This window comes from Bombina bombina, chromosome 3 (assembly GCF_027579735.1).
Source record: "Bombina bombina isolate aBomBom1 chromosome 3, aBomBom1.pri, whole genome shotgun sequence".
Classification (NCBI taxonomy): domain Eukaryota; kingdom Metazoa; phylum Chordata; class Amphibia; order Anura; family Bombinatoridae; genus Bombina; species Bombina bombina.
This window is the reverse complement of record NC_069501.1, coordinates 993422324-993448066: the sequence shown is the minus strand read 5'-3', so window position 1 is coordinate 993448066 and position 25743 is coordinate 993422324. Positions and strand designations below refer to the sequence as shown.

Genomic DNA, 25743 nt, shown 5'->3' with positions numbered 1-25743 from the left:
AGAGCGATATTCAATGCTCTCAAGGCTTGGCCTCAGCTAGCGAGGGCCAAGTTCATACGGTTTCAATCAGATAACATGACAACTGTTGCGTACATCAACCATCAGGGGGGAACAAGGAGTTCCCTGGCGATGGAAGAAGTGACCAAAATCATTCTATGGGCGGAGTCTCACTCCTGCCACCTGTCTGCTATCCACATCCCAGGAGTGGAAAATTGGGAAGCGGATTTTCTGAGTCGTCAGACATTGCATCCGGGGGAGTGGGAACTCCATCCGGAAATCTTTGCCCAAGTCACTCAACTGTGGGGCATTCCAGACATGGATCTGATGGCCTCTCGTCAGAACTTCAAAGTTCCTTGCTACGGGTCCAGATCCAGGGATCCCAAGGCGGCTCTAGTGGATGCACTAGTAGCACCTTGGACCTTCAAACTAGCTTATGTATTCCCGCCGTTTCCTCTCATCCCCAGGCTGGTAGCCAGGATCAATCAGGAAAGGGCGTCAGTGATCTTGATAGCTCCTGCGTGGCCACGCAGGACTTGGTATGCAGATCTGGTGAATATGTCATCGGCTCCACCATGGAAGCTACCTTTGAGACGAGACCTTCTTGTTCAAGGTCCGTTCGAACATCCGAACCTGGTCTCACTCCAGCTGACTGCCTGGAGATTGAACGCTTGATCTTATCGAAGCGAGGGTTCTCAGATTCTGTTATCGATACTCTTGTTCAGGCCAGAAAGCCTGTAACTAGAAAGATTTACCACAAAATTTGGAAAAAATATATCTGTTGGTGTGAATCTAAAGGATTCCCTTGGGACAAGGTTAAGATTCCTAAGATTCTATCCTTCCTTCAAGAAGGATTGGAAAAAGGATTATCTGCAAGTTCCCTGAAGGGACAGATTTCTGCCTTGTCTGTGTTACTTCACAAAAAGCTGGCAGCTGTGCCAGATGTTCAAGCCTTTGTTCAGGCTCTGGTTAGAATCAAGCCTGTTTACAAACCTTTGACTCCTCCTTGGAGTCTCAACTTAGTTCTTTCAGTTCTTCAGGGGGTTCCGTTTGAACCCTTACATTCCGTTGATATTAAGTTATTATCTTGGAAAGTTTTGTTTTTGGTTGCAATTTCTTCTGCTAGAAGAGTTTCAGAATTATCTGCTCTGCAGTGTTCTCCTCCTTATCTGGTGTTCCATGCAGATAAGGTGGTTTTACGTACTAAACCTGGTTTTCTTCCAAAAGTTGTTTCTAACAAAAACATTAACCAGGAGATTATCGTACCTTCTCTGTGTCCGAAACCAGTTTCGAAGAAGGAACGTTTGTTGCACAATTTGGATGTTGTTCGCGCTCTAAAATTCTATTTAGATGCTACAAAGGATTTTAGACAAACATCTTCCTTGTTTGTTGTTTATTCCGGTAAAAGGAGAGGTCAAAAAGCAACTTCTACCTCTCTCTCTTTTTGGATTAAAAGCATCATCAGATTGGCTTACGAGACTGCCGGACGGCAGCCTCCCGAAAGAATCACAGCTCATTCCACTAGGGCTGTGGCTTCCACATGGGCCTTCAAGAACGAGGCTTCTGTTGATCAGATATGTAGGGCAGCGACTTGGTCTTCACTGCACACTTTTACCAAATTTTACAAGTTTGATACTTTTGCTTCTTCTGAGGCTATTTTTGGGAGAAAGGTTTTGCAAGCCGTGGTGCCTTCCATCTAGGTGACCTGATTTGCTCCCTCCCATCATCCGTGTCCTAAAGCTTTGGTATTGGTTCCCACAAGTAAGGATGACGCCGTGGACCGGACACACCTATGTTGGACAAAACAGAATTTATTTTTACCTTATAAATTACTTTCTCCAACGGTGTGTCCGGTCCACGGCCCGCCCTGGTTTTTTAATCAGGTCTGATAATTTATTTTCTTTAACTACAGTCACCACGGTATCATATGGTTTCTCCTATGCAAATATTCCTCCTTAACGTCGGTCGAATGACTGGGGTAGGCGGAGCCTAGGAGGGATCATGTGACCAGCTTTGCTGGGCTCTTTGCCATTTCCTGTTGGGGAAGAGAATATCCCCACAAGTAAGGATGACGCCGTGGACCGGACACACCGTTGGAGAAAGTAATTTATCAGGTAAACATAAATTCTGTTTTTAATTTTTGAAAACTGGTTACTAAATTGAGTGATAAATTTCACATCCTCTGCCATAATTGACTTCTTTTTGTTTTTATTTTTATTTTTCAATAGTTTATCCCTATTCATAGCTCTAACTTGTTGTCTGAGTTGCTGCAACATTTCTCTTTTATAGCCTCTCTGTTCCAATCTTTTAATTAGTTCTAGTGAGTGTCTATCATAGTTGTCCAAATCTGTACATATTCTTCTTGTTCTAATTAGTTGTCCCTTAGGGATTCCTATTTTTAGATGTCTTGAATGACAGGAATCAGCTCTAAGGATTGTGTTTCCTGCAATCCTCTTCCGGAATAATTCGGTGTGTATATTTGATACTTCTCCTTTAAGTTGTATATCTAGGTACTCAATTTGATATTTACTGAATTGATGAGTAAATCTAAGATTTGCATTATTATTGTTTAAATAGTTTACAAAATCATTGGCCTGTTGTTCAGTGCCTGACCATATAATTAACAGGTCGTCAATATATCTAAGATATGTCTTGATAAGACCACTGTAAATATTATCCGCTCCATAAATGTACCTTGACTCATACCAACCTAAAAAGTCGCTACTTTAGCAGAACAATATTGTTAGAGAATTACTCTGTACAACTTTATCTAATTTATATTTATATTTATATATCCTGTCTCTGTTTGTAACTAATTTTGGAGTGATAGCCTGCATAACACACACTCGTTGGTTTTACCCGCTAGAGCTTTTTGACCTGACTGCGGTCATTCGTTCACAGCTGTGTGATCTTTGTTTCGCCCGAGTGTGTACACTGTTGCAATGTTTGCAGGCTATAACTCCAAATCTATGACGTTCTAGTTTGGGGAGTGATCTAATGGTAATTGATGGGTATTTAATCCCACATTGATCCCCTCCCAATCTATCTTTGAAAAAGCGCCAACCGGCGTGAAACGCGTCAGATGACGTCATTACCTCCCTGTCTCTCTGCAATACTGTGAGTGACTGCGTGTACCGCAGCTCCTGTGTAAACTTTTTTACTATTATCTGCAATAAATTTTCTATGTTTATCTTATCTAAGTGCAGTGTGCATAGTGTCTATACCTGATAACAACTACTAAAGTTTGGAAATGTGTGCCCTAGACTATGGGCTTTAGACCTCTCTTTTTCTTTGGGACTCCGGAATCCTTTTTTGCTATATATATATATATATATATATATATATATATATATATATATATATATATATATATATATATATATATATATATATATATATATATATATATATATATATATATATATATATATATATATATATATATATATATATATATATATATATATATATATATATATATATATACATACAGTGGATATAAAAAGTCTACACACCCCTGTTAAAATGTCAGGTTTCTGTGATGTAAAAACGTTAGACAAAAGATAAATCATTTCAGAATGTTTTCCACCTTTAATGCGACCTTGAAACTACACGACTCAATTGAAAAACAAACTGAAATCTTTTATGTAAAGGGAAAAAAAAAATATGGTTGCATAAGTGTGTACACCCTTTTATAACTGGGGATGTAGCTGTGTTCAGAATTAAGCAATCACATTCAAAATCATATTAAATACGAGTCAGTACACACCTGTCAACATTTAAAGTGCCTCTGATTATCCCCAAATAAAGTTCAGCTGTTCTAGTAGGTCTTTCCTGACATTTTGTTAGTCACATCCTACAGCAAAAGCCATGGTCCGCAGAGAGCTTCTAAAACATCAGAGGGATCTCATTGTTAAAAGTTATCAGTCAGGAGAAGGGTACAAAAGAATTTCCAAGGCATTAGATATACCATGGAACACAGTGAAGACAGTCATCAAGTGAAGAAAATATGGTGCAACAGTGACATTACCAAGAACTGTCCCTCCAAAATTGATGAAAAGACGAGAAGAAAACTGGTCTGGGAGGCTGCCAAGAGGCCTACAGCAACATTAAAGGAGCTGCAGGAATATCTGGCAAGTACTGGCTGTGTGGTACATGTGACAACAATCGCCCGTATTCTTCATATGTCTGGGCTATGGGGTAGAGTGGCAAGACTGAAGCCTTTTCTTAAAAAAAAAAACATCCAAGCCCGGCTAAATTTAGCAAAAACACATCTGAAGTTTCCCAAAAGCATGTTGCAAAAGGTGTTCTGATCTGATGAAACCAAAGTTGAACTTTTTGGCCATAATTCCAAAAGATATGTTTGGCGCAAAAACATTGCATATCACCAAAAGAACACCATACCAACAGTGAAGCATGGTGGTGTCCGCATCATGCTTTGGGGCTGTTTTTCTGGGGCCTTAGTCAAGGTAGAGGGAATAATGAACAGTTCCAAATACCAGACAATATTGGCACAAAACCTTCAGGCTTCTAGAAAGCTGAACATGAAGAGGAACTTAATCTTTCAGCATGACAACGACCCAAAGCATTACATCCAAATCAACAAAGGAATGGCTTCACCAGAAGAAGATTAAAGTTTTTGGGATGGCCCAGCCAGAGCCCAGACCTGAATCCAATTCAAAATCTGTGGGGTGATCTGAAGAGGGCTGTGCACAGGAGATGCCCTCGCATTCTGACTTGGCATCTTGCCAAGTCAACATGTGCCATGCTGAAAAACTCATACCCAAAAAGACTGAGTGCTGTATTAAAATCAAAAGGTGCTTCAATAAATTATTAGTTTACGGGTGTTCACACTTATGCAACCATATTATTTTTGTTTTTTATTTTTATTTCCCATTACCTAAAATATTTCAGTTTGTTTTTCAATTGAGTTGTACAGTTTATAAGTCACATTAAAGGGGGAAAAAGTTCTGAAATTATTTATCTTTGCTCATTTGTTTACATCACAGAAACATGACATTTTAACAGGGGTGTGTAAACTTTTTATATCCACTGTGTGTGTGTGTGTGTGTGTATATATATATATATATATATATATATATATATATATATATATATATATATATATATATATATATATATATATATATATATATATATATATATATATATATATATATATATATATATATATATACAGTTGCAAGAAAAAGTATGTGAACCCTTTGGAAAGATATGGATTTCTGCACAAATTGGTCATAAAATGTGATCTGATCATCATCTAAGTCACAGCAATAGACAATCACAGTCTGCTTAAACTAATAACACACAAATAATGAAATGTTGCCATGTTTTTATTGAACACACCATGTAAACATTCACAGTGCAGGTGGAAAAAGTATGTGAACCCCTAGACTAATGACATCTCCAAGAGCTAATTGGAGTGAGATATCAGCCAACTGGAGTCCAATCAATGAGATGAGATTGGAGGTGTTGGTTACAGCTGCCCTGCCCTATAAAAAACACACACCAGGGAGGCGGAGCATAGCCGTTCATGAGAATGGCTGCACCTCAGTGAAGCTCCGTGGCAGTTTCCCTGTCATCAGCCCTTAAAACGCTTAGGCCCCCCTAATCTTATACCAGCAAGCGGGGTACCTAACTGTGGCAACTCGACAACAATGTGAGCAAGATGCGCTGAGATTCGAGCGCAACAAACAGCAAAATTAGACTTATGCGCACAAGACCGATCGCCATCTTTGATTGCGGCCTGTGTTCCCGGCCCCCTGAAAAGCCGCAGCTTCGTTACGGAGTGAAGGGGAGAGCTGATGGTTTACTGAACTCCGGCACCGGAGTGATTTGGTGTGCGGAAGATCTCTTCAGACATAAGCCATGAGGGTGAGATGAACCGTTAAAACAGATATGAGCGATAAGCAAATTTTCACACTTCTCTATGCCGCATGACACAAACAACTAAGCTGCTCTTAAAAGGGTCACATATATGATTTCTCAACCTCTAATAACACAATGTCTAACTAACAAAATGAAAGGATGAGTCCTGTGACTTGCCTGCCTTTTTCTATGCCTGACTGTTGATACTGTTGATACTGAGCCCCTGCTTTAAGTGAACCTAACCAGCGACGCAGTCTACACACACAGGGCCCTACCTCAACATCGGTTTTATAGTGGGACATACAGATGGGCACCTATAATTATTATAATAAGCCAACAAGTGAGGCCAGGTCCTTTCTGTCAGGAATTAAGCAATAAGCTACTATATATAACTCCCGTGGTGTGTGATTGTGAACCTCTCACTCAGAGCAGATAGAGCACAAGGGCTGTATGTTTATGTTACTCTCTACTAGTGGCACTTTCCTAGACATACTAGGCCTCTTCTAAGCATATGGCAGCTAGGAAAAATAATAGATCAAGCAAGAAACTGACGTCCTCTAAAACCCCACCAGTTAGCTCCTTTTTTGTTCAACAAGATCAGGATCTATCACAGTCACACAGTGACAAGCAACCTCTGGACATGGCGACCCCTTCGCCTACACAGCTCCCACAGGCTTCGATAGATCAGCTATCTCAAATTCAAACAACTATAGCTGCACTTCCTTCCAAATTGGACATTGCAGACCTTAAATCCTTCATTAAATCTGAGATTTCAAATATTAGAAAAGATCTAAACGAAATGGGCTCCAGGATTGAGTGTTTGGAGGAGGGGCAGGAACATCTAGAGGCCATAGTCAGCGACAACAATCAATATCTAAACTGCCAAAACTCTATAATTCAAGATTTACAGCTAAAGGTTGAAGACCTTGACAATAGAAACAGACGCAGCAACCTGAGGGTTAGGGGGGTCCCGGAGGACATCTCTCAGGAGAATATCGTCACATACCTACTTCAACTATTTAAACAACTTGACCCTTCATTAGATCTGTCAGAAATGTCTCTGGAGAGGGCCCACAGAGCCCTTCGTCCGAAACCTCAACCCACAAACCCCCCCAGGGACATAATCTTGAAATTTGCTTTTTTCCCACATAAAGAAGCGATTTGGAAACAGGCAAGATCCCAAGGCACAATAACTTTCCAAGACCATAACCTTCAAATTTTTCAAGACCTGTGTCCAACCACTATTGAGAAACGCCGCTCACTGAGATTTATCACCACTGTATTACAAGACAACAAGATAAGATATCGGTGGGGATTTCCATTCAGCCTTCTAGTCCAAAAAGATGGGAAAACCTTAGTTTATAAAACTTCAGAAGATATGGATGAACTCTCCAAAAATTTAGGACTAACATTCCAACAGCCACAACCTCAGCGACCTTCCGCTCGTGGCCCCGATTCAAGGGTCAATACGGTCCACCAAGGATCCAAGTGGACTCTAGTAACTGGTAAAAAAAAGAGCTGAGGTCCCTTACGACTGTGAAGACATGCATCTTGGTCTAGAGATGGACACACCCCTAGGCAGTCAATAACTTGATGTATCTCTACTAACATGAAGGTCGTATGTATATGTACTAAACAGTTAAATTTGAATGCTCATACAAAAGTTAACTGTACCTACAATACCTATGCTTTGATTGGTTTACACATTTGACAGGGTTACAGAATCTCTCTAATATATCATATCAGGTTGTCGCACACAGACAACAATAACTTAACTTTACAATGTATATATAGTTACCTTGAGTTATCACTTGCTCTTGTTTGTTCTAGTAGTACGAAGGCCATCGATAAATGTACTAGACAGTTTATTTTGTTTGTTTAAACCAAAGTTTTTTATGCACATAGTATCTGTGTCCTGATTGGTATACGCATTGGACAGAGGCACTGACTTTATACAGTGCATTATGGTTAGCTTTTTGTACACAATCAACAGCAATATATTTCTGAATGGTATATAATGATGTTTTAAGTTACCAATACCTCAAGATGGCCTTGTTAGACATGTTTTGAGGAGGTTAAACTGAAACGGGCCCTGGGGTCAATGTATTCGCTGAATACCCTAAAACTAGAATCTTAGGGGCTACACTAGAGTCATATGGACTGTTATATGGTTAACACCTGTTTGTGTTTTGATCTCTCACTAGACATGCGGTTCTGAGCTAAAGCTCGTAGATTTTACAAGTCTGGTATTTCTGATTCTATGCATATTTTAAATGTTCTACTATGTTTTTCTTTTTGATGGGCTGTGACGGGGAGAATGCTTCCTCATCTTAGTCACCACTGTCAATATTAATGTTAATGTTTTTGTTATATGTAATCTGTTATTCATCTGTTCCCTTTCCTTTTCCTTCTGCTGCAGACCTTGTTCACACTCTCCACAATGTTCTATTATTCCACTACCATAAAATAGCTGCCTGGTGTTCAGGTGTTCTAATTACACCCCTTACCAACTTATACACTAATGGCTAACACATCACATTCTACAAAACCATTAGATTCCATCCGGATTCAAACGATCAATGCCAAGGGCCTCAATATTCCTTCCAAAAGATCCCAAGCAATTAGAGACTTTGATAGAAATAAAACAGACATAAGTTTTATCCAAGAAACTCACTTTATTAAAGGTAGAGAACCCCCCACCTTCTCAATTAAATTTGGCACTTGCTATTATTCTTCCCACCCTAAAGTTAAGAAACAGGGAGTGGGGATCCTTATCAGGAAAAACGTACCATTCACAGCAATTAAGACACTCAGGGATAGAGAGGGCAGATACATTATATTAATAGGACTGTTATACGGACGCCCCATCACTTTGGTTTCTCTATATACCCCGAATGCTAAACAGTCACGATTCATTAAAATCGTGACTGACCTTATCTTAGAGCACCAAAAAGGTGTATTAATAATTGGAGGTGATTTAAATCTTCCCCTAAACCCTAGAGTAGACTGTTCGAACGCAAAGTCATCGATACCGGACTCACAAATTACCCGCACTAACAATTGCCTTAAAAAAATCTGCGTACACGACCTCTGGAGGGTATCTAACCCTGAGAAATACGATTACACATTCTATTCGTACCCCCACAAACTTTACACTAGGATCGATTACATCTTCACAGATGTAACAGGTCTATCATTGTTTCACTCCTCACAGATAGCCCCGACGACTTGGTCAGATCACGCAGCAGTTTTAGGAACCCTAACGTGGCCAACCAAACCCATACAAGATTTTATTTGGAAAATGGATGATTATCTTTTACTAGACCCTTCAGTAGAGCAGCAAATTTCACAGTTAATCACAGAATACTTCACCAATAACGTATCCCCTGATATCTCCCCCTTCGATGTCTGGGAAGCACATAAATGCGTGATACGGGGAGAACTTATGGGAATCAAGGCAGCTATTCTTAAGAAGAAGCGTACTTTCTTAGCATCCCTACTATCTAATATAGAAGTTTTAGAACAAAACCATAAAAAATCCCCATCTGACCACACGTTGCTTTTAGCATTACAAGCTGAACGAGAAAAATTATCCTCACACTATAATAAGGAACACAAAAGACAATCACTTAGACTACAACAAACACACTAAGAAGGGAGGAACAAAGCTGGACGGTCCCTTGCACGATACCTTAAACAAAAAGCACACAAATCCTATATTATGAGCATAAAAGACGATAAGAACACAGAACACTTTTCTTCCAAGGCTATTTCAAACACTTTCAGGAATTTCTACCAAAAACTATACAACCTAAAAGACATCTCCAAATTAAATCCTTCAGATCAGATGATAAAAACCAATGCCATTAATACATATCTGTCTTCACTCCGTCTCCCTCATTTGTCTCCCACCCAAAAAGACCATTTAGAGGAACCCATATCAGCAACGGAAATTAAGGTGGTTCTAAAAGATCTCCCAAGTGGCAAGGCTCCTGGTCCTGATGGATTTAGCAATAAGTACTACAAACTGTTCCAGGAGGAATTGGTGCCACAGCTTACCCACTTTTTCCGACATATAGATGAAGTCAAAATATTATCTCCAAGAGCTTTAGAAGCTCATATTATACTACTTCCAAAACCAAACAAACCCCTGTATCACCCCTCGCACTTTAGACCAATTTCACTCTTAAACTCTGATATAAAAATTTATGCAAAAGTCTTAGCAAACCGGGTGAACCGCCTCATATCAGATATAATCCATCGGGACCAGGTGGGGTTTATCCCGCAACGGGAGTCCAAAGATAACACGGTCAGGGCCTTAAATCTCATCCACTTTGCAAAAGATAAGAACGTCCCGACAGTTTTACTGTCCATAGATGCAGAGAAGGCCTTTGACCGTGTTGATTGGGAATTTCTGCGCCTTACCCTGATCCACATGGGTTTTGGCCCTAAAATGCTAGATAGAATATTTTCCCTATACTCAAACCCTAACGCTAAATTGTTAATTAATGGAACCCTTTCTAAATCCTTTGCCATCTCAAATGGTACCCGGCAGGGCTGTCCGCTGTCCCCCCTTCTATTTGCATGCTTTATTGAAACTATTGCGACCAAAATTAGGCAAAACCCCCACATTACAGGTGTGAAGATTGACACACACGACTTTGTCCTTTCTCTTTTTGCGGACGACATACTGTTCTCTCTGACTAAACCAGAAACATCTATCCCCCCCCATTACAAGAATTTGAACTATTCAACTCGCTCTCCAACTTTAAAATAAACTCCACCAAATCTGAAGCACTTAACATTAATCTAGATGACAACACGTTACAGGAAGTTAAAAAGATAACCCCCTTTACGTGGTGTAGACGGTCTCTACATTACCTAGGAATAGAGTTAGCAGCCTCGGCAGAAGTAATTTTTGAGAAAAACTTTGGTCTGATCAAAAAACATATTATTAGGGACCTCTCATCATGGTTATCAAAAAAACTATCATGGTCTGGCAGAATAAATGTCATCAAGATGAACATTTTTCCCAGATTATTATATGTTCTTCAGGCACTCCCAATACCCTTGCCCAAAAGTTATATCCCCAGCTTACAGAAAGCATTTAGTGACTTTGTTTGGCACAGAAAACGACCGAGGATTAATGCTAAAATTATGCAATCCCCTAAATCCCAAGGCGGCCTTGGACTACCTAACATCTCTCTTTATAGACAAGCCATCTTTTTACAAAGAATAGTAGACTGGCATATACACTATCACCATAAGCGATGGGTACTCCTGGAACACCTAATATCTAACACCTCTCACTTGGGGAGACAATGCTGGAAGTTGGAGACAACGAAAAACACTCATTCCCATATACCACCCATGGTGATAGAAACCTATGCTATTTGGGAAAATGCTCTGTCCCACAACATCTATATCTCATCCAAGCCATCTCCATTAACATCCCTCATTGATAACAACCAATTCTCACTTGGACCCAATACCAGCCACATCATACCAAATAGCAACATTCGCGATCTCACTATACATATGATTTCATCCAATGAGAAAATCCTCTCTCAACCTGAGCTGGTGGAAAAGGGATTCATATACTTTCATAACTGGTATAACTACCATCGTGTACATCAATACATTATCCGCCATGAACACTATAGAAACATGCTAAGACCCTTAACAAACTTCGAAGTGCTTTGTACCCGAACTCCCCCCCTATCACATACTCTCTCAAAGATATATAAATTGTTATCCACTAACCCACCAGGCTATATACCCCCTTTTATGGAGAGTTGGGAAGATGATCTGGGTGTTATCGTTCTCCCACAAAAATGCTTATCCATCTTCCAGAACATAACTAAATCATCAATCTCACTTTCAATAGTGGAAATTAACCTCAAACTACTCCACAGGTGGTACCTCACCCCTCGAAAACTCCACCGCTTATTTAACCATAGACCAAACCAATGCTGGCGTTGCGGCCACAAGGGCAGTGACGCGGCGCACATGTGGTGGTGGTGTAACACGATTCAAATTTTCTGGAGAACCATCATAGCGGAGATGGAGAAAATTTTAGAGACTACTTTTCTCCTAGACCCATTAATATGGTTACTAGGTTACCCACCTAAAATAAAATATAAACCCTACTATAAATTATTTTATATTATGACAAACAGTGTCAAATACTTAATAGCCAAAAATTGGAAAAGCAGAACCGCCCCAACATTAGAAATGTGGTCCCGCCGGGTTTCGGAATTTCTAGATCTAGAAGAATACTACTACATGGTAAACGATAAAATGGATACTTATGCAGAGATTAGTGCCACATGGGATCAATATTTAGAGACGGATTCTATTAATAAGTTATATCCCTAAATAAACTATAGCAAACCCATTTTCATATACTAACTAACCTTAAAACAGATATACATTTTTCTATAAACTGAACTCAATATGCTTTTGTGGACAAGGTCACGCAGCATCTTCTTCTTTCCCAGATACCCTTCTTTGGGTAGACCCACTTTCACACTCCCCCCCTTTTTTTTCCTTTTCTTCTCTCTTTTTCTCTCTCCTTTTTCCCTTTTCTTTTAACCTCTAGTTAATAGTAATATCTTACACAATCCTAGAGTACAACGAGGTTTAATTCCTTTTTCGGTTATTGTTGGATATTATGTAAAACTCACTGACATGAATGTTGTCACAAAGGGAGCTGCGTCTCCCATTTTGTACCAAAAATGCCTTTTTTCTTTCAATAAAGTCAGTTTAAAAAAAAAAAAAAAAAAAAAAACACACACCAGTTCTGGGTTTGCTTTCCACAAGAAGCATTGCCTGATGTGAATGATGCCTCACACAAAAGAGCTCTCAGAAGACCTACGATTAAGAATTGTTGACTTGCATAAAGCTGGAAAGGGTTATAAAAGTATCTCCAAAAGCCTTGCTGTTCATCAGTCCACGGTAAGACAAATTGTTTATAAATGGAGAAAGTTCAGCACTGCTGCTACTCTCCCTAGAAGTGGCCTTCCTGTAAAGATGACTGCAAGAGCACAGCGCAGACTGCTCAATGAGGTGAAGAAGAATCCTAGAGTGTCAGCTAAAGACTTACAAAAGTCACTGGCAAATGCTAACATCCCTGTTAGCAAATCTACTATACGTAAAACACTAAACAATAATGGATTTCATGGGAGGATACCACAGGGGAAGCCACTGCTGTCCAAACAAAACATTGCTGCACGTTTACAGTTTGCACAAGAGCACCTGGATGTTCCACAGCCGTACTGGCAAAATATTCTGTGGGCAGATGAAACCAAAGTTGAGTTGTTTGGAAGAAACACACAACACTATGTGTGGTGAAAAAGAGGCACAGCACACCAACATCAAAACCTCATTCCAACTGTGAAGTATGGTGGTGGGGGCATCTTGATTTGGGGCTGCTTTGCTGCATCAGGGCCTGGACGGATTGCTATCATCGAAGAAAAATGAATTCCCAAGTTTATCAAGACATTTTGCAGGAGAACTTAAGGCCATCTGTCTACCAGCTGAAGCTCAACAGAAGATGAGTGTTGCAACAGGACAATGACCCAAAGCATAGAAGTAAATCAACAACAGAATAGCTTAAACAGAAGAAAATACGCCTTCTGAAGTGGCCCAGTCAGAGTCCTGACCTCAACCCGATTGAGATGCTGTGGCATGACCTCAAGAAAGCGATTCACACCAGACATCCCAAGAATATTGCTGAACTGAAACAGTTCTGTAAAGAGGAATGGTCAAGAATTACTCCTGACCATTGTGCACATCTGATCTGCAACTACAGGAAACGTTTGGTTGACGTTATTGCTGCCAAAGGAGGTTCAACCAGTTATTAAATCCAAGGGTTCACATACTTTTTCCACCTGCACTCTGAATGTTTACATGGTGTGTTCAATAAAAACATGGCAACATTTCATTCTTTGTGTGTTATTAGTTTAAGCAGACTGTGATTGTCTATTGTTGTGACTTAGATGATGAACAGATCACATTTTATGACCAATTTGTGCAGAAATCCATATCATTCCAAAGGGTTCACATACTTTTTCTTGCAACTGTGTATATATATATATATAATTTTCTGGTAAGCTTTATTTCTTTTGGCTATTTAATCTGCTAGAAGAATGTCTGAGGAGTTGTATCTTCTTCTGAACCTCCTTATCTGCTTTTTCATAAGGATAAAGCAGTTTTGAAAATTTCTTTAGATTTTTTTGCCTAAAGTTGCTTCTTCTGACTTGATCCTAAGAATTCTTCTAAAAGACTTCTTTATAACGCAGATGTTGTCCGGGCTCTGAAATATTATCTTAAAGGGCCATAATACCCAAATGTTGAAACACTTGAAAGTGATGCAGCATAGCTGTAAAAAGCTGACTAGAAAATATCACCTGAACATCTCTATGTAAAAAAGAAAGATATTTTACCTCAAAAATTCCTTAGTAGCCACATCCCATTGCAAAGGATTTCTAAGCAGCATATTAGTATTTCTGTCCCGGGACAGCTGAAAGGATGAGCCTCGTGCACTCTCATGTTATTTTTCTATTCAGATTAGGGACGTTTACAATGAAATCTCATGAGTTAAGTCAAATCTCATGAGATCACAGTAAAATTGTTCATGACCTCAGCACTGCTGATGCTGATTGGCTGCTGTTCATTTCTTCATTTTTTTTTAATTTTTTTTACCTGCAGCTGGGAGCAGCTGAGTATAAATTTTTACACAGAACTTACTCTGCTGAGCTGAGGAGATTATGAGGTAAAATATCTTCCTTTTTTACATAGAGATGCTCAGGTGATATTTTCCTGTCAGCTTTTTACAGTTATGCTGCATCATTTTCAAGTGATTTAGCAGATGAGTATTATGTCCCTTTAACTTTCTAAAGATTTCAGACAAACTCCTGATTTTGATTATTTTTCAGGTAAGCACAAGGGGCAGAAGGCATTTTCTGTTGTTCTGGCTTCTTTGATTAAGCAATTGATTCATATGGCTTTTTTAGAAGCTGTTCGAACTTCTAAGAGTATCTTAGCTCATTCTTCTTGCTCTGTAGCCACTTCCTGGGCATTCAAGAAGGAGGCTTCTATGGAATGAATATGCAAGGCAGCAAAATGTTAATCCTTGCATACTTTTACTAAATTCTATTATTTTGAGGTTTTTGCTTCATCTGAAGCTGCTTTTTGTAGGCAAGTGCTTCCGGCAGTTGTATCTGTCTAGGACTCAGTTTTCTGTTTTTAAACTGCATTTATAAAAGTATATCTTAATTTTTCTGTTTTTTGGGTGTGTTTTTCCTTAAAGGATGCTTAATCTCCATTTTTTCATCCATTACTCGTGGCCTCTGCCACTGCTTGGGTATTAGTTCCCAGGAGTAATGGATTGTATACTCTTATCACCTTTTTTTTAAAGAAAACATTTATATTTTACCTGATAAATTCCTTTCTTTTATGATGAGTCCATGAGACCCCACCCTGATTTTTTTTATATATTTGGCATATGCTTTTTTTCCCATTTCATTTTGCTCTTTTTCATTCTTACCTGTCAGCTTGGCTATACATCAGACTGATTACTATAGAGGAGGGAGGGTTTAATAGAGAGCGCTGAGGTTTGGGAATCTTGGCCTCCTCCTAGTGGCAGGAAAGTAAATTCCCAGGAGTAATCGATCATGGACTCTTATCACCATGAAAGAAAGGAATTTATCAGGTAAGATATAAATGTTTAGTTAGTTATTTAACCCCTTAACATCGTTAGAGCAGCATGGAATGTTCTACCATATGTGGTGCCCTGCAGCTTCCCCCTTTGACAAAGGCCTGGGGGCGTGCCTAGCAGCGTAGACAACAAAATAGAAGCTTGGAACTGAGATTTTGAAACTTGTTCTCATGTCTTCCAGGATAAGTAAATCCTTGTTCTATTACATCTATATGTGGAAGCAATGTTCAAACATTGATTGCTTTTTATTTGGTTTTATACTTGTTTCTTTCTACAATCTTTGTTACAGGTAAATTTAGATAAGTTGAAGGAGCGTGGTCAGAGGTTTGGCCTCAGTGTATCTCCTCTATCACGAAAGGTAAGGATAATTTCACGTTGATTGTTTTGTTCTTTTAATGTGTGTAACAAATACAAAATATGTCCATTTTCTTTAATGTGGATATTTTCACTTAAAGGGACACTCAAGTCAAAATTAAACTTTCCTGATTCAGGTAGGGAATGCAATTTTAAACCACTTTCCAATTTACTTCCTTTAACAAAATGTGCAGTCTTTTTATAGTTACACTTTTTAAGTCGCCAGCTCCTACTGAGCATGTGCAAAAATTCACAGAATATACGTATATGCATTTGTGATTGACTGCTGGCTGACACGTGATTAAGGGGGATTGGAAATGGACTTTGAAATTTGTCAGAAATCTACTCATTTGAAGTTCCAACTAAGTGGTATTGCATTGTCTTTTTATCATACATTTGTTGATTATGCAAATCTACACTTTTTTTTCTTTCTTTCATGAGTCTGATAGAGCATACAATTTTAAACAACTTTCCAATTAACTTTTTTTATCCAGTTTGCTTCATTATTTAGGTATCCTTTGCTGAAAAGCATCGCTCGGTAGGGTCAGCAACTGGCTGCTATTTTCTTATTGGTGGCTGCATATTTTTTAAAATTAAAAAGAAAATTATTCCCAATGAATGCACAAAACCTTTTTTTTTTTTTTTTTTTTTTTGTATCTCTCATTTACTATAGCATACATGGGAAAAACCAAAGCATGCCATTTATTTACTGAACATTTAAATTAAACTTTATAGTAACACATTTGTTATACATCCACAACACCCTATATATCTGTTTAACAATATAAATCGGACATCTCTACATGTAAAGTGAACTATGGTACAAAGCATCTTTCACTGTCAAACAGTTTTAAAAAATACACAAAATTCTGATTTAAGAGGGTTGGCGACTTATTTTGACAATTGTATGCATGCTCTTACCCTAGTCCAAAAAATTATAGTGTAGATCAACCCCTTCACTACCTGCATTTCAGAGAAGAACTTGCCCAAAATAGCAGAACATTTTTAGCATTTTTGCTATCACTCCATTTAAACAAAAATAGAGCCTTGGGTTTTTTTATTTACCTGTCAAAACTATATATATATATTTTTTTAAGAAGACAACCCAAGGTATTGATCTATGCCCATTTCTTTCATGTAATTAACAAGAGTCCATGAGCTAGTGACGTATGGGATATACATTCCTACCAGGAGGGGCAAAGTTTCCCAAACCTTAAAATGCCTATAAATACACCCCTCACCACACCCACAAATCAGTTTTTACAAACTTTGCCTCCAAGGGAGGTGGTGAAGTAAGTTTGTGCTAGATTCTACGTTGATATGCGCTCCGCAGCAAGTTGGAGCCCGGTTTTCCTCTCAGCGTGCAGTGAATGTCAGAGGGATGTGAGGAGAGTATTGCCTATTGAATGCAGTGATCTCCTTCTACGGGGTCTATTTCATAAGGTTCTCTGTTATCGGTCGTAGAGATTCATCTCTTACCTCCCTTTTCAGATCGACGATATACTCTTATATTTACCATTTCCTCTACTGATTCTCGTTTCAGTACTGGTTTGGCTTTCTACAAACATGTAGATGAGTGTCCTGGGGTAAGTAAGTCTTATTTTCTGTGACACTCTAAGCTATGGTTGGGCACTTTATTTATAAAGTTCTAAATATATGTATTCAAACATTTATTTGCCTTGACTCAGAATGTTCAACTTTCCTTATTTCCAGACAGTCAGTTTCATATTTGGGATTATGCTTTAATTATCATATTTTTTCTTACCTCAAAAATTTGACTTTTTCCCTGTGGGCTGTTAGGCTCGCGGGGGCTGAAAATGCTTCATTTTATTGCGTCATTTTTGGCGCGGACTTTTTTGGCGCAAAAATTCATTTCCGTTTCCGGCGTCATACGTGTCGCCGGAAGTTGCGTCATTTTTTGACGTTATTTTGCGCCAAAAATGTCGGCGTTCCGGATGTTGCGTCATTTTTGGCGCAAAAAGCATTTAGGCGCCAAATAATGTGGGCGTCTTTTTTGGCGCCAAAAAATATGGGCGTCGCTTTTGTCTCCACATTATTTCAGTCTCATTTTTTCATTTGCTTCTGGTTGCTAGAAGCTTGATGTTTGGCATTTTTTTCCCATTCCTGAAACTGTCTTATAAGGAATTTGATCTATTTTGCTTTATATGTTGTTTTTTCTCTTACATATTGCAAGATGTCTCACGTTGCATCTGAGCCAGAAGATACTACAGGAAAACCTCTGCCTGCTGGATCTACCAAAGCTAAGTGTATCTGCTGTAAACTTTTGGTAGCTATTCCTCCAGCTGTTGTTTGTATTAAATGTCATGACAAACTTGTTAATGCAGATAATATTTCCTTTAGTGATGTACCATTGCCTGTTGCAGTTCCCTCAACATCTAAGGTGCAGAATGTTCCTGATAACATAAGAGATTTTGTTTCTGAATCCATAAAGAAGGCTTTGTCTGTTATTTCTCCTTCTAGTAAACGTAAAAAGTCTTTTAAATCTTCTCTTTCTACAGATGAATTTTTAAATGAACACCATCATTCTGATTCTTTGGACTCTTCTGGTTCAGAGGATTCTGTCTCAGAGATTGATGCTGATAAATCTTCATATTTATTTAAGATGGAATTTATTCGCTCTTTACTTAAAGAAGTACTAATTGCTTTAGAAATAGAGGATTCTAGTCCTCTTGATACTAATTCTATACGTTTAGATAAGGTTTTTAAAGCTCCTGCGGTTATTCCAGAAGTCTTTCCTGTTCCTAATGCTATTTCTGCAGTAATTGCTAAGGAATGGGATAGATTGGGTAATTCATTTACTCCTTCTAAACGTTTTAAGCAATTATATCCTGTTCCGCCTGACAGGTTAGAATTTTGGGACAAAATCCCTAAAGTTGATGGGGCTATTTCTACCCTTGCTAAACGTACTACCATTCCTACATCAGATGGTACCTCGTTTAAGGATCCTTTAGATAGAAAAATTGAATCTTTTCTAAGAAAAGCTTATCTATGTTCAGGTAATCTTCTTAGACCTGCTATATCATTGGCTGATGTTGCTGCAGCTTCAACTTTTTGGTTGGAAACTCTAGCGCAACAAGTAACAAATCGTGATTCTCATGATATTATTATTCTTCTCCAGCATGCTAATAATTTCATCTGTGATGCCATTTTTGATATTATTAGAGTTGATGTTAGATTTATGTCTCTGGCTATCTTAGCCAGAAGAGCTTTATGGCTTAAGACTTGGAATGCTGATATGGCTTCTAAATCAACTCTACTTTCCATTTCTTTCCAGGGAAACAAATTATTTGGTTCTCAGTTGGATTCTATTATTTCAACTGTTACTGGTGGGAAAGGAACTTTTTTACCACAGGATAAAAAGTCTAAAGGTAAAAACAGGGCTAACAATCGTTTTCGATCCTTTCGTTTCAACAAAGAACAAAAGCCTGATCCTTCGTCCTCAGGAGCAGTTTCAGTTTGGAAACCATCTCCAGTCTGGAATAAATCCAAGCCTGCTAGAAAGGCAAAGCCTGCTTCTAAGTTCACATGAAGGTACGGCCCTCATTCCAGTTCCGCTGGTAGGGGGCAGGTTACGTTTTTTCAAAGAAATTTGGATCAATTCTGTTCACAATCTTTGGATTCAGAACATTGTTTCAGAAGGGTACAGAATTGGTTTCAAGATGAGACCTCCTGCAAAGAGATTTTTTCTTTCCCATGTCCCAGTAAATCCAGTGAAAGCTCAAGCATTTCTGAATTGTGTTTCAGATCTAGAGTTGGCTGGAGTAATTATGCCAGTTCCAGTTCCGGAACAGGGGATGGGGTTTTATTCAAATCTCTTCATTGTACCAAAGAAGGAGAATTCCTTCAGACCAGTTCTGGATCTAAAATTATTGAATCGCTATGTAAGGATACCAACGTTCAAGATGGTAACTGTAAGGACTATATTGCCTTTTGTTCAGCAAGGGAATTATATGTCCACAATAGATTTACAGGATGCATATCTGCATATTCCGATTCATCCAGATTATTATCAGTTCCTGAGATTCTCTTTTCTAGACAAGCATTACCAATTTGTGGCTCTACCGTTTGGCCTTGCTACAGCTCCAAGAATTTTCACAAAGATTCTCGGTGCCCTTCTGTCTGTAATCAGAGAACAGGGTATTGTGGTATTTCCTTATTTGGACGATATCTTGGTACTTGCTCCGTCTTTACATTTAGCAGAGTCTCATACGAATCGACTTGTGTTGTTTCTTCAAGATCATGGTTGGAGGATCAATTTACTAAAAAGTTCTTTGATTCCTCAAACAAGGGTAACCTTTCTGGGTTTCCAGATAGATTCAGTGTCCATGACTCTGTCTTTAACAGACAAGAGACGTCTAAAATTGATTACAGCTTGTCGAAACCTTCAGTCACAATCATTCCCTTCGGTAGCCTTATGCATGGAAATTCTAGGTCTTATGACTGCTGCATCGGACGCGATCCCCTTTGCTCGTTTTCACATGCGACCTCTTCAGCTCTGTATGCTGAACCAATGGTGCAGGGATTACACGAAGATATCTCAATTAATATCTTTAAAACCGATTGTTCGACACTCTCTAACGTGGTGGACAGATCACCATCGTTTAATTCAGGGGGCTTCTTTTGTTCTTCCGACCTGGACTGTAATTTCAACAGATGCAAGTCTCACAGGTTGGGGAGCTGTGTGGGGATCTCTGACGGCACAAGGAGTTTGGGAATCTCAGGAGGTGAGATTACCGATCAATATTTTGGAACTCCGTGCAATTTTCAGAGCTCTTCAGTTTTGGCCTCTTCTGAAGAGAGAATCGTTCATTTGTTTTCAGACAGACAATGTCACAACTGTGGCATACATCAATCATCAAGGAGGGACTCACAGTCCTCTGGCTATGAAAGAAGTATCTCGAATTTTGGTTTGGGCGGAATCCAGCTCCTGTCTAATCTCTGCGGTTCATATCCCAGGTGTAGACAATTGGGAAGCGGATTATCTCAGTCGCCAAACGTTGCATCCGGGCGAATGGTCTCTTCACCCAGAGGTATTTCTTCAGATTGTTCAATTGTGGGGGCTCCCAGAGATAGATCTGATGGCCTCTCATCTAAACAAGAAACTTCCCAGGTATCTGTCCAGATCCCGGGATCCTCAGGCGGAGGCAGTGGATGCATTATCACTTCCTTGGAAGTATCATCCTGCCTATATCTTTCCGCCTCTAGTTCTTCTTCCAAGAGTAATCTCCAAGATTCTGAGGGAATGCTCGTTTGTTCTGCTAATAGCTCCGGCATGGCCTCACAGGTTTTGGTATGCGGATCTTGTCCGGATGGCATCTTGCCAGCCATGGACTCTTCCGTTAAGACCAGACCTTCTGTCACAAGGTCCTTTTTTCCATCCGGATCTGAAATCCTTAAATTTAAAGGTATGGAGATTGAACGCTTGATTCTTGGTCATAGAGGTTTCTCTGACTCCGTGATTAATACTATGTTACAGGCTCGTAAATCTGTATCTCGAGAGATATATTATAGAGTCTGGAAGACTTATATTTCTTGGTGTCTTTCTCATCATTTTTCTTGGCATTCTTTTAGAATACCGAGAATTTTACAATTTCTTCAGGATGGTTTGGATAAGGGTTTGTCCGCAAGTTCTTTGAAAGGACAAATCTCTGCTCTTTCTGTTCTTTTTCACAGAAAGATTGCTATTCTTCCTGATATTCATTGTTTTGTACAAGCTTTGGTTCGTATAAAACCTGTCATTAAGTCAATTTCTCCTCCTTGGAGTTTGAATTTGGTTCTGGGAGCTCTTCAAGCTCCTCCGTTTGAACCTATGCATTCATTGGACATTAAATTACTTTCTTGGAAAGTTTTGTTCCTTTTGGCTATCTCTTCTGCTAGAAGAGTTTCTGAATTATCTGCTCTTTCATGTGAGTCTCCTTTTCTGATTTTTCATCAGGATAAGGCGGTGTTGCGAACTTCTTTTGAATTTTTACCTAAAGTTGTGAATTCCAACAACATTAGTAGAGAAATTGTGGTTCCTTCATTATGTCCTAATCCTAAGAATTCTAAGGAGAAATCATTGCATTCTTTGGATGTTGTTAGAGCTTTGAAATATTATGTTGAAGCTACGAAATCTTTCCGTAAGACTTCTAGTCTATTTGTTATCTTTTCCGGTTCTAGGAAAGGCCAGAAAGCTTCTGCCATTTCTTTGGCATCTTGGTTGAAATCTTTAATTCATCTTGCCTATGTTGAGTCGGGTAAAACTCCGCCTCAAAGAATTACAGCTCATTCTACTAGGTCAGTATCTACTTCCTGGGCGTTTAGGAATGAAGCTTCGGTTGACCAGATCTGCAAAGCAGCAACTTGGTCTTCTTTGCATACTTTTACTAAATTCTACCATTTTGATGTATTTTCTTCTTCTGAAGCAGTTTTTGGTAGAAAAGTTCTTCAGGCAGCGGTTTCAGTTTGAATCTTCTGCTTATGTTTTTTGTTAAACTTTATTTTGGGTGTGGATTATTTTCAGCAGGAATTGGCTGTCTTTATTTTATCCCTCCCTCTCTAGTGACTCTTGTGTGGAAAGATCCACATCTTGGGTAGTCATTATCCCATACGTCACTAGCTCATGGACTCTTGTTAATTACATGAAAGAAAACATAATTTATGTAAGAACTTACCTGATAAATTCATTTCTTTCATATTAACAAGAGTCCATGAGGCCCACCCTTTTTTGTGGTGGTTATGATTTTTTTGTATAAAGCACAATTATTCCAATTCCTTATTTTATATGCTTCGCACTTTTTCTTATCACCCCACTTCTTGGCTATTCGTTAAACTGATTTGTGGGTGTGGTGAGGGGTGTATTTATAGGCATTTTAAGGTTTGGGAAACTTTGCCCCTCCTGGTAGGAATGTATATCCCATACGTCACTAGCTCATGGACTCTTGTTAATATGAAAGAAATGAATTTATCAGGTAAGTTCTTACATAAATTATGTTTTTTGTATATTTTATGCCACCATTTCGCCACTAAATGCGATCATATTAAATAAAAAAAAATTACTTTTTTTCACAAACTTTGGGTTTCTCACTGAAATTATTTACATACCTCTTGTGCAGTCATGACACACAATTGTAAAAGCTTCTCTGGGATCCCCTTCCATCAAAAATAGCAGGCATACATGGCTTTGCCATTGGTTTTTGGTAATTAGAATGCTGTTAATTGCAGCTGCCAACCACACTTCTATTCCCAGCAGTCAATGGGGTTAATCAGGTAGCTTGTAAGGTTAATTCTAGCTGTAGTGTAGAGTTAACCCTCCCTACATGATCCCTCCCAAAGGCTTTCTTCCCTCCTTCACCTCCCACTGGTCACTACCATCTTAGGTACTGGTAGATATTCTTGCAGTATGCTGCTGCAACTGCTTCCTATTGGTTAGATAGCCTTGCTCAGAAGTATTCTTCTAATACTCCTACCTCTAATTTATTGAATTTTCTCAAACCTGCTAATTCTTTTATTGGTGATGCTATATTTGATATTATGAAAATCAATGTTAAAAGCATGTCTCTGTCTATTCTTTCCAGAAGGGCCTTGTGACTTAAATCCTGGATTTCTGATATGATTTCTAAATCTAGACTGTTGTCTCTCTTTTTAAGGAAATAAACTTTTTGGATCTGATCTAGATTTCATTATTTCTACTGTTACTGGTGGTAAGGGTGCTTTTTGTTCCTCAGGATAAAAAAAATCCAAAGGACAATTTAAGGCTTCCATTCATTTTCGTTCCTTTCGTCAGAACAAGGAACATAAATAGCCTCCTCTCATAAACAAGGGAATTCCAGTGTCGTCTGGAGACCTACTATCAACTGGAATAAGTCTAAGCAGGGTAAGAAATCTACCCCAGTTTCCAAGTCTGCATGAAGGTGCCCCCCCCCCCGTTCCAGATATTCTGGCAGGGGGCAGATTAAAGGTTTTTCAATAAGCTTGGTTTCATTCTGTCCAAGATCCTTGGGTTCAGAATATTGTTTCTCAGGGTTATCGGATAGGTTTCAGATCAAGGCCTCCCAGAGGAAGGTTTTTTTTTTTGTCCAATGTTCCAAAGACTCCTGTAAAGCTCAGTCTTTTCTTCAGTGTGTCTCAGAGCTGGAAGAAATGGGATGGATTGTGCCAGTTCCTTTACTCGAACAGGGGATGGGATTTTATTCAAATCTTTTCATTGTTTTAAAGAAGGAAGGCATTTTATAACCAGTTTTAGATCTAAAGACTCTATACAAGTTTGTAAGGATTCCATCTTTCAGAATGAAAACTATCAGGACTATTCTATCTTTTTGTTCAGCAAGGTCAGTTTATGTCCACAATAGATTTAAAGGATGTTTACCTTCATGTTCCTATTCACCCAGAACATAATCAGTTTCTGAGCTTTGCTTTTCTGGAAATACATTATCTGTTTGTTGCTCTTCCATATCTACAGCTCCAAGGATATTTACCAAGATTCTGGGTGCCCTTTTGTCTGTAATCGGAACTCAGGGTGTTGCAGAGTTTCCTTCCCTGGACAATATTTTGGTTCAAGTTTTTTTTCTCTTTTTTTTTTTTTCCTTTAGCAGAATCTCATACCAAACTGGTTTGTTGTTTCTTCAAAATCATGGTTAGAGGATCAATTTTCCAAAGAGTTCATTGTTTCCTCAAACAAGTATTTATTTCCTTGGTTTCTAGATAGATTGTGTCCACGAGTCTTTCTCTTACAGATCAGAGAAGAGTGAAAATGCTGTCAGCTTGTCTGAACCTTCAGTCTCTCTCTTTCCCTACAGTTGCTCAGTGTATATGGAAGTTTTGGTTCTCATGATTGCAATCTCCTTTGCTCAGTTTCACATGAGGTCTCTTCAGATTTTTATGTTGCGCCAATGGAGCAGAGATTATTCTCAAATATCTCAAAGGATGTTTTTAGATTCCAGTACAAGTCGGTCTCTGGCTTGGAGGCTGAATAATCAGTTCATTATTCAGGTGGCTTCTTTTGCTTGTCCTATCTGGTCTGTGATCACCACAGATACAAGTCTTTTAGGTTGGGGAGCAATTTGTGGGTCTCTGACAGCACAAGGGTTTGGATTCCTCAGGAGACGAGGCTTCCAATCAATATTTTAGAACTCTGTGCTGTTTTCAGGGCTCCTCAAGCATGGCTTCTTTTGAAAATGGAGTCTTATCTCTGTTTCCAGTCAGACAATGTTAAAGCAGTATCTTATGTTAATCATCAAGGGGGAACTTGCCGTTCCCTGACTATAAAAGTGTTTCAAATTCTTTCCTGGGCAGAAACCAACTCTTGTCTGATTTCTGCCGTTCATATTCCAGGTGTGATCAATCGGGAAGCAGACTCTCAGTCGTCAGTCTCTTCATCCAGGGGAAAGGTTTCTTCATCAGGAGGTATTCCGTCTGATAGTGGACCTTTGGGGCCTACCAGAGATAGATCTGATGGCCTCTCGTTTCAACAACAAACTTCCCAGGTACTTTGCGTGGTCCAGGGATCCACATAAGGTGGATGCTTTAGTACTTCCGTGGTCATTCAAGCCTGCTTATCTTTTTTTCAGCTCTGATTTGCCTTCTTCATAGTTCTGGTATTTCTGAATCTCATTGTGACTCAGTTATGTCTGAATGGGAATTGTTATATGATAATCGGGGAGTCTGTCAGGCTATTAATACTGATTTATCTCCTCTGTTTTTATTCAAGACTGAAGTATCCGCTTGCATAGAGGTTTCAGATAATACCTCTGCTGGGGAGAGTTCAAAGAGTTAGCTAGATA

At 39.0% G+C, this 25743-nt stretch overlaps 1 protein-coding gene across 2 annotated transcripts in view; it reads left to right on the top strand.

The window, feature by feature from the left end:
* SARNP (SAP domain containing ribonucleoprotein) overlaps positions 1 to 25743 on the top strand; it is a 360966-nt gene that overhangs the window by 261752 nt on the left and 73471 nt on the right. The window contains exon 9 of one of the 2 annotated variants that reach the window (XM_053708128.1): positions 15897 to 15965. The exons of the other annotated variant lie outside the window; for it this stretch is intronic. Coding sequence (XP_053564103.1) covers positions 15897 to 15965 — 69 coding nt within the window. The remainder of the gene's footprint in view (positions 1 to 15896; positions 15966 to 25743) is intronic. 2 annotated transcript variants of the gene reach the window in all.